This window comes from Phodopus roborovskii, unplaced genomic scaffold (assembly GCF_943737965.1).
Source record: "Phodopus roborovskii unplaced genomic scaffold, PHOROB, whole genome shotgun sequence".
Classification (NCBI taxonomy): Eukaryota; Metazoa; Chordata; class Mammalia; order Rodentia; family Cricetidae; genus Phodopus; species Phodopus roborovskii.
Genome location: NW_026126480.1, coordinates 11,979,786 through 11,989,867, shown reverse-complemented (window position 1 = coordinate 11,989,867; position 10,082 = coordinate 11,979,786). Strand labels below are relative to the sequence as shown.

Genomic DNA, 10,082 nt, shown 5'->3' with positions numbered 1-10,082 from the left:
GAACTCAAAACAACCAGTTCAGACCCTTTTGCAGAAATCTAACATAGCTGCTTGTGGGTTGCGCTCTTTTGAGCCTTCTTCATTCAAGAAACACAAGCATTTATTTTATCGTTTTTAAAGGTGCTTTTATTTTTATTTTATGTGTATGGATGTTTGCCTGCATGTGTGTCTGTCTATTCATCACATACAAACCTAGTGCCTCAGAGGCCAGAAGAAGGCATTGGATCCCTTAGAACAGGGGTCAGCTGGTCTTAACCTCCTGAACTCAAATAATCCTCCCCACTCAGCCTCTTGAGCACTAGGATACAAGCATGCACCACCATGCTTGGCCTCAAGGTCTGTGGGCCAGGATCTTACCCAGTGTGTCACTGAAAAGTCCCAGACACAAGGACCAGAGTTCCTGGATTCCAGTCATGGCACTTGTTTTGCTTATTGGCAGCTAAGGCAAAATGCACATGTGTTAAGTTTGTTTAAAGAAATAAAACATGAATTAACACAAAAAAAATCAGCATTACTCATTTTTATCAAGGTTTATCATGTTTGAAGGTCATACATTAATAGATTCAGTGTTCAGTGTCTTCTGCTCCATTTTCCTTCATCTCCCTTCTCCTGTTCGCTGGCAGTCAATACTTCTATGCATTGTTCATGGGCCCCTTGTATATAGTGCCTATCTTTGTCTGGAAAAAATGTCTTATCCACAAGGCCAAGCCTACCAGCTCCTCCTCTCTGGTCCCAATTTCTTACCAATTTCTTGTTCATCTTATATAGATAGAGACACTGGGGCTTGAGAGGGTCCAGAGTTGAGTTCTGGAGGCCCAAGAAGACAATCCTTAGGCATCGTAATCTTCCATCATCCTTGGGCACCTCACATCAGATCATAGACACTCGGTTCTTGATGTACACATGATAGGGGTCACTACGTTTGTCCACTTTGCGTGAACGGGTGTATCCCAGGATGAGACTGCCCACAGTGACAGCAAATAGGAACATGACAAAGAGAATATACATATAGGAGTTATCATTACGGCCGGGAAGGCTAGCCCGACGCTCTTCAGTTTGATTGTCTGGTCCCGATCCTGGCCCTGGCCCAGGTCGACAGAGCAAGTGACTGTGAAGGGTGGCATTCAGAGCCTTCAGCACAGCATGGAGGCTCTTGTACCAGGTCTCAGTCCCGTTGGAAGTCTCCATAGTAACAGACATTGAGGTACAGGAGGAACTGGAATGTGATCTGATGGTGAGAGAGAAAGGTTCTGTTACCTGCAGCTTGAATGACTTCCACACTTTGCAGACCTAGGTTAGAGCCCCAATACCATGACTCTTCTCTGCCCTCCTTTGCTGGTCTGTCTAGACTAGGCCTCAGCCTCAGTGATGGGATGGGCTATGTCTGCTTTCCTCCCTGCTGTACATTAGCACTCAGAAAAGCATCCCACAGATTGTGTGGAATGGAGCCTTTCCTGACCATTGAAAGCCATATTACCCTCTCTTTTCCTTGGACTGTATGAACCGACTAGACTAGGCAGCAAGAACCTTAGAGGTTATTTAATCAAATTCCTTCCATTTTATGCACAGGGAAATGGAGGTCCCCAAACAATTAAGTAACCTATTCATGATCAGGGAGTGGTAAACAGTACCTATTTTCAGGACTCCTTAATAGGCCAAATACCCACAATCCAATGGCTGATTCTAAAGTTCTCTTTCATCTAAGCATAACTGTCAGCAAACATTAATATTACCTATACGTACCAAACATGATTATTACCTACCAGGTCTCTCCTTAGAAAAATAGTTCTGACCATGATAAATACTCGTGACAGCTCTATGAAGAATTAGAGGGGCAGGATCTAAATAACGGTAGCATCCTACTGCCTGCCACCCAGGACTGGCCTACATTCCATAAAAGGCCTTTGAGGTTCTCTGCCATCTAGTACTTGTGCTCTTTTCTGGATGAAGGAAGGAGAAGAACATAGACTTCCTGAATTAAGATGTAAGAGGCAAGAAAACTGAGTTTTCCTCCACACAGACCAGTGGCAAGCAGGAACACCACAGTGAAATTAATGATTCAATGAGTTACTCAGTCAATCATTTTCCTGGACTAGAGTCTCTGCTAGGGCCTTGAGAAAGCTCAAACCCCGTCCTCACCCTCAAGGCCAGCCCAATATGATGCAGGTAACAACCCAGGAGCTACATAAAAGAGTTACTTAAAATGATTAACACTTCTCAGGGCTAAGAGAAGGCAAGGGCTCGAAAGAGATGAACAAAGGTACATCAACAAGACAGTACATAAAACATCTAGAAGAATGGAAGGTCACATACAGAGGTTAGAACAGAAGATGGACAGAAGGAGAAAACAGGATGTGGGATAGAAGAAACAAATGGGGCCAAGCCATAGGGGACTGGAGTGCCATTCTGTATGTTGGAGCTTGATCCTGAAGTTGGCTTTAAAGACACCATTGCATTGTAAGAGGGTAAACTGGGCAGATTTGTGCTTCCAAATAATTGTGTGGCTGCTATGTGGCCTGGCAGGGGTGAGAGTTGAGGCAGGCCAGTGACATGGGTCTTAAGATGCCTGGAAACAGGCTGTTGAGTCCTGGCCCAGGGTAGAAGGCATGCCAGAGTGGAAACAGGGACAGATGTGAGACATGATAGGGATTTGGGGGAGAGGATGACTAACATGAAGCTGGAGGAAAAGCCCCAGACATATTTACAGACAGACACAGACAATCAGCATGGATCTAGATAAGCCCACTCAGAGGGAAGTTAGTTTCCGACAGGCATGACTTCCTTATATATCAAAAAAAGATCATCGGTGAAAATTGTTGAACAGTGAGTATAAAGTTTCTGTTGCAGGATGCAAAGTTCTAAGATTTATGCCACGGCAGTGTGAAGACAGGTAACACTTCTTAGTTATGCACTGATAGGGTTAGAGAGCACATTTGGAGTTATTCCTTTTTAACTATAACTAGTAAGGCTATTATGCTTCCCAAGCTTGCTGTAAATATGCACTCTCCCACTGCATGGAAGAACATTAATATGCTTTCCATTTTGAGAAGCAAATTCATTCAGTTTTTGAAGCCCAAAGCTTCCATACGGCAGGGGTGAAATCTCCCCGTTGCTGGTCAGTTTTCTTGGGTATCCCTCATTGGAAGGGGGTTTGACTGGTGGGGCACAGGGAAGGCATCATGGATCTGGAGAACTCACCAAACAGTACAGAAACCCTGCTGGCTCTGAGACATCTCTGAGAATCTCCTTGTGGAGATTCTCCCCAGTTCCTTGGCCTCTCTGGATACAGCCAGAGTCTTGGTGTTGACAGGAAAGCCAAGAGCTAGAGATTGGGGAGGAGGCAGAAAAGAAGGAAAAAAAAAGGAACCAGACACACAAACCTCAGGACCAAGGGTGGACTACCTAAGGTCAGTTCCTAAGGGTTGTGCAATCATCTTTCTGTAGGTTCTGACCCCACCCTTATTCCTCTCCCATTCCTGCAACAGCTGGCCTAGGCCTGCCTACAGTTGTCTCTACAGGAACTATGTGGTAACCAACTTCTGATTGTTGTCTCCCAATCCCAGGTTCACAGCATCTTAACTGGGTGGCTTGGTGGGAAGCCTCTGTTTAACCTGTGGACTAGCCAATGGCATAACCTAAAATCTCCTTTGCCAGGGTGCTGGCACCTTAGAAGATTATTTTTGGAACCCAAGAGAGTGAGCTGAGTGGTGAAATGCCAGTCTGCAGTTTCATAGAAATAAATAGAGCATCCCTAATCAAATCCATAGTGTATGGATGTGTTCCAGTGGGACATCCATCATGATGGCTCGGTGAGTAAAGGTACCTGTTGCCAACTCTGATGGCCTGAGCTTGATCCTGGAATCTACACAGTGGAAAGAGAGAACCAACTACTAAAAGTTGTCCTCTGACCTCCACGTGCACAACCCCCCTCATAAATGTCATAAAATAATTAAAATGAACATGTCCTTACAGAGCACTTTGTAAAGCATGGCTGTAAATTCTATAGATGGTGGTTTGTGTAGTTTAGGAGTTGGAAGGGCCTTCAGAGTTCATTAAGGCTAAATGTCCTCATTCTACAGTAAAGGAAATGGAAGCCCAGGCAGCTGTCTTGGTCCAGCTGCTACTTGTGTGACTTTAGGCATGTGATTTCCTTTTTTTTTTTTTTTTTTCCTCTCAACTTCTATGTGCGTCTGTAAAATGAAGGGGTCACAGTCAGCTCAAACATCCTGTGACAGTATGAATAACAGAGCCATATTGTGAGATATTGAGAGATTGGATTGGCTAGTGGAGGCAGCCTTCAGGAGCCTTCTAGAGGCCTTCAAAGCCCAAGGTAGAGAAGGCTACAGAGTCTTCCTGGCAGGTTAAGATATTCCTGATCTCTGGATTGACTTATACCTGACATTCCAGCCTAGATAAACTGAGGACCAACTAGCATCTTACCTGCCTGGGTGGCTGGTCCCGGGGGAAGAGACAGTTTGTGTGGGACATGGGAGTAAGAAGCAAGTGAAGGACAGTGTGAAGTGGAGAGTCAAACAACCTCTCACCCATCAGACCCTCTAGTCAGAGCCTCTCTGGACATTTGGAGCTCTGACTGGAGGAACAAAGAGGGCATATTACATACTCTTAAGTGCTGGGCTTGGGTGGGAGTAAGCCGCTAAGTACTGAGCATGCTTTTGGGGTTAGGAGAAGCAGAGAGCTGAAGAAGGGGCAGACTGGCTCCCTAGGACCACTTCTGGCTTCCATCTCCTGGAGAGTCACTGATTAACAAGCTCCCAGGATGAGTTCCTGACTCAGAGAGGCCTTTGCTTGAAGAAGGCAATGGGCTGGCTTGGAATGAAGACTAACAGCTATTGAGCAAGCTGAAAAAAAATCTAACAGTTGTCAAACTCCTATGGATGTGTCCCTGCCACTGGCTCCGTCTCCCAATGGCCCTCCCAGTGCCCGTGACAGTAAGCTCCAGGCCATGAATTTAGCAGATATTTCTTGTGCTTCATTCATTCATTCATCCTTTCTCAAGACAACTCCCCTCCCCCACTCAATAACTAGCTAGTGTCTCTTCTTGTTTGTCACTGGGGTGTTTTGAAAACAGCCTCATTAGAAAATCATGCTATTCAGCCATTGTGGGTGAGTATACAGGTAGGCCCAGAGCTTTCATGCACATATGCTTGGAGGTTTCAGGACAGGGAACTGGACCTCACGCATTTCTTTATTCTCCAGGCCTGTTTACATAGCAAGCACTAACGGATAAGAGAACAAGTGAATCAATATCTTTTCTATAAGAGAGCCCCAACCCCTTAACTCTTTCCCCAACAGATTCATAGAAACAGCTTCCAATGGTTGAAGAGAAAAAAAAAACATAGTAGGAATAACTCCAAGTTAGATCAAGACAGGTTGCCTTAGGAAAAGGGAGGCTCCTTGATTAGGTGGCATGGGGCAGGGGAGGGAAATTGTGAGCCTCCTTTGGAAGCCTAGACACTTCCTGCATCTGATCCGAACCCATTTATCCAAAGGGCAAACATTCTTGGTCCCCAAATACCAGTAAATGGTTTTGCAACACTCTTCCCTGTGTACCTACGTAAGGTGTGGCCATCCACACCCACAAACTGCACACACACAGTCCCAGCCTATGATCTTGCCTTTCAAGGGAGCCTTTCATGATCCCAGTCCTGGCCTATGTCTGGCTGTGTGACCTTGAACACTGGCTTTATTTCCTCTGAACCACATCTGTAAGATGGAGGCAATCACCCTTGCCCTGCTCACCTCCTGAGAACTGGAAGAGACAATAGGTGAGAAAGTGTTTTAGAAACAGCAAATGTAAGAGAACATTACTGGGAAGGCTGCTCCCATTGTTCCTCTAGTAGTCTCCACACCTCAGTTCACCCCAGTCATCAAGAACAGTCACCCTATGTGCCACTCCCCACCATGGCCCTCCTACCCTCCACAGAAACCACGGGGGGGGGGGGTCTTATTACTCTTTGTGAATCTCAAGTATTAGCCTCCTTTACTGCTTCCTGCCCTTTCTGATGAGCCCTGTCACCCTTGCCATTCAGAAGTGCCCTTCTGCAGTATGAGAATGAGGGGGAGATCTGGGTTTCTGCCCCCTACTGGGCCAGTATGTGTAGCCATGTGTAGACTGGGGGTTCTTGGTCTTGTGTGGCCTCTTTCTTAGAAGACACTTCACACACCCCCACATTACAAAGCTAGAAATGTGCCTTGAGGAGCGTGAAGAGAAGAAAGTTGCTTGTTGATTTTCATCTAAAGGCGTCAACAGACTTTAAAAGCAGTTTTTAACAACTCCAGCACAGCTCCCCTCCATTTGGAATTGACAAGGGTGCTGAGTGCCAGGGAGAATGAGGTTATTCCATAGCTGTAAGTGAAATAGAGGTGAAGAGACTCTAGATAAGGAGCCCAATTTCCTCACATGCAAATGAATGAGGAGTAGGAGGCAGGAATTAGAGTTAAGAGGAACTGCTCCCTGGGCTGAGATCAGAGACCTCCCAAACGTCCCCCTGCGTCCCAGTGTTGTTTGTGTTGGGCAGCTGGAGCAGGGAACCCATTCTACAGGTGGTGTCATAAGAGCCATGGTTGGCAGGTTCACATTACCTGAAAACTAGAAACCAAGACGCCTGACTGCCTTCCAATCTAGACCTGCCACTAGCCCCAAAAGATGCTTTAGGAGTTCCAGACTTTCCCAGGAACTGGTCGCAAAGGGCCAGTCACAGTGGAATAGAATGGGCATGGCAGGTGTGCAGAGCCTGCGGCTTTCTTTGGTCCAGCAAGATTGACTCCTGGAATGTTATTTCCACGAGCGCGCCCTGTAGACCTATAGGTGTTCTCGTGCCTGTCTGTAGGTGTGGAGGAGCTTTTGCTGCCTGGAGGGAATACTGGGAGGACATGTGCGAACCTCCCACGATTTCCAAGAGCAGCTAAGCCTTGGACTCTCTTGTGCTCCCTCTTCTCCCTAGGGAGGATCCACTCGGTATTTTAGCAGCACTCCAAATCGGGCTCTCCCTGTCAAAATACATCCTGGACCCTCACCGGGGAGACGGAAACCCCTGCACTTTTCCAACCCTTTGGGTGTGCCTTACCTGCCTCTGGGATCTGTCTCTGGTGAGCTCTGCAATCGATGATGCCCAGCTGCGTTTCTTGCCCCCACAGCTCTGCACTCCTACTGGCTCTCAGTTCTCTTTTTCCTTCCCAGCGTGTCCCCTCCTCCCCCTCCCCCGGCCCCGCCCTGCCCTAGAACTCCAGCTTCAGCTCTGGCTAGCTTGGGGCGCCTCCGCCCAGCTCCTTGGCCTTACCCGGTGTGGGAAACCGCCTGCTTCCTGGACCTGAGACCGAATTTTTCTCGTTTGTGCCGCTATGTCTCAGCCAACCTAGAAAAAAGCTGATCTCCAGAAACCCAGACCAATCGCTGTGCGTTGGTTGAGTTGGGTGTAGCACCTGTACGGTTGGTTCCATAGCACTGGGCAGCTCCTTACTGGGGCCTTGGCTTCCTCACAATGGGTACCACCGTTCTTGAACATGTTTTTCACAGGCTTATGGTAGGGTCAGACGTGTTCTCAGAATCCAAAATACTAAAACCGGAATAGCCAGGAAAAACATCTGATTTCTAACACAAACCCTTTCTTCTTGCAGATGGCCAAATTGGAGAGGTGCCTTATCTGCACTCACCAAGCAAGTTAGTATCAGAGCTGAGACTCAGAATGCACTACTCTCCAGCAGGTGCCTCCTCTCACAGTCACTCACACTCACATTCCTGACCAACTGTGTCCAGCCACATCTTAACTGGTATCTGCCCCAGATCACGGTTCTCCAACCACTGGGTCCTCGTTCAGCTTGTTTCTGGTGATATTGCAGGCTACGTCCGTAAATCAAGAGAAGCCAAGGGAAGCTGAGAAATAGGGGCCACAAAGCCATAAACAGGAAAATGACAGAACCAGGGATCAGCCTCTCAGGGGCCACTTATTCAAGCTCCTTTTACCAGCAGAGGGCTACACAACACATTCAGATGAGTTCCCACACACCCTTGCAAAGATCTGCTGCAGTATTTCTGAGGCACCTAATGTCAATCACAGAATTTTAGGATATGATTATCTAAAAAGTGCCGGGGGGGGGGGGGCTGCCATGTGGTAGGCATCTTGTGCATAATTTCTAATCTCCTTCAGAACATAATCATTGCTGTGTTGTTTCTGGGCCATACGTTTCTATCCATTCTGCCCTAATCTGGAAACCACCCCACAGAGAAGTCTTCCTGGCCACCTAGGGGTGCCCTCTTAGTCTCCAGTCTACAAACCAAGGGGGTGCTTGTTTCAGTAAAGTAGGCTGCGGGCTCTTCCCCAGAGACACTGATTCAGAAGATCTGGAGCTCAGAACTCAATATTTAAAAAAAAACACAATCCTAAATGATGCCTAAGACTAGCTTTGAAGTACCAGGCATACAGGGGGTGCATAGACATACACACAGGCAAAATACACACACACACACACACACACACCACAAGGGGTAGAAAGATGGTTTGGCAGCTAAGAACACCTGTTGTTCTTGCAAGGGACCCCATTAGGTTCCCAGTGCCCATATGGTATCTCATAGACATCTGTAACCCCAGTTCCAGGGGATCTAATGCTCTCTTTTGACCTCCACAGGTAGCAGGCACACATGTGGTATATAGGCATAGGACAAATAAATCTGAAAAAAGAATGTAAAAGACTAGCCTTGGGTCAACGGCCTTGCTTCAGTCAAAGTCCTCCTCCCTCCCCATTCATGGCATAGGACTGTTGTTATAGCTGTTGAGAGCTGGGCAGTCAGTTAGATTGTTAGTGCTTTTCCGTCCCAACATTTTAGAATCAGAAATTCTGACTCATACCATCTTAGAGTTCTAGAATCGTTTCATTGTAGAACCCAAGCTGGAAGGACTCACAGTTCTCTAGTCCTTCACCTAGTGAACCCTCTTCTGTTTCTTTGTTGGTCAGGGGACTGACTATCCAGCTCCACTTCAGGAAGGGAGCTCATTGCCTCCAAAGCAGGAGTGTGGCTCCAACTCACATCTCAAGCTGCCTCCTGCCCTTTGTCTTTGCACCCACTGGAAGCACGAAAGCCCAATCTTTCATTTAGAGAAGGCAGCTGAACAAGTAGCTGTTGGGAAGGGTCTGAGCTGCCTCATTTCCCCCACTGTGCTGTGCAGGTTTCCTAAGAGGCTAATGTGCACAAGATGCCCAAAGCTTGGCTCTCGGGATGTGTGCAGGAAGGACACTGATCCTAGGATGAGAAAGGGCAGGAGTAGACAGTTTCTACCCCAAGGAGCCTGTGAGAGGAGCTCCTTCATCTGCAGAGGCAGGGTCTTCCATTAAGATGAGAAGTGTGAAGGAGAGAATGGAGACTAGGATGAGCTAACTTTAATATGGAGGAAAGACTCTCCTAGAGATATACTGCCTTTAAGTCTTAGCTTAAATGCTACCTCCTTGTGATGACCTTTCTTAACCGCCCTATTTCCAAATTCAAATCCCTTCCATCTCTTACTCCTTAACACCCTTCTCTGTTGTGCTTGTCAATAGCACTTTCTATCACGTGGTTCTGGGCAGTGAACTCAGGTCAGCAGATTTGGTGATGAGTGACTGTACCTGCTGAGCCATCTCACTGGCCCTGTTGCTATTGTTCTGGTGGCATCCTCATCTGAGGCTCCTTCTCCCCACTGGCTCTCCCCAAACTCTCCCTGAATCTCCATTCCTATAGTCACCCCTTTCTCTTCCTCATCAGGTCTAAGGTTGGCAATGATGCCAAGTGTCTCAAGCCCCAGTATACTCTAACCCTGCTTATGGTTGCCCACTCCCTCAACCATCTCTAATCCTCCATTGCTGGGATTAAAGCTGACTGCTTCTAGTGCTTCTACAGTATTTCCCTTTAACCCAGAACTTTGTATTATCGACTTTATTTGTTGACCCCAACCCTGGGACAAAACTCTTGGAGGATACCAACTCATTCCCAGAACCAAATTGCTCACAGAGTAGATGGTAAGATGAATTTGTTGAGCAAATGAATGAATGAATGAACCAATGAATGAATGATGGTTATGGCCGTGGAA

At 47.0% G+C, this 10,082-nt stretch overlaps 1 protein-coding gene across 1 annotated transcript; it reads right to left on the bottom strand.

Moving 5' to 3' along the window:
* Window positions 1–505: 505 nt before the first annotated feature.
* On the bottom strand, window positions 506–7,147 carry Kcne3 (potassium voltage-gated channel subfamily E regulatory subunit 3). The gene is made up of 2 exons (XM_051192348.1): window positions 7,089–7,147; window positions 506–1,228 (listed from the first exon to the last, which is right to left on the bottom strand). The coding sequence occupies exon 2, from the start codon at window positions 1,198–1,200 to the stop codon at window positions 871–873; it is 330 nt and encodes a 109-aa protein (XP_051048305.1). The 5' UTR covers window positions 1,201–1,228; window positions 7,089–7,147; the 3' UTR covers window positions 506–870.
* Between the last annotated feature and the right edge of the window lie 2,935 nt (window positions 7,148–10,082).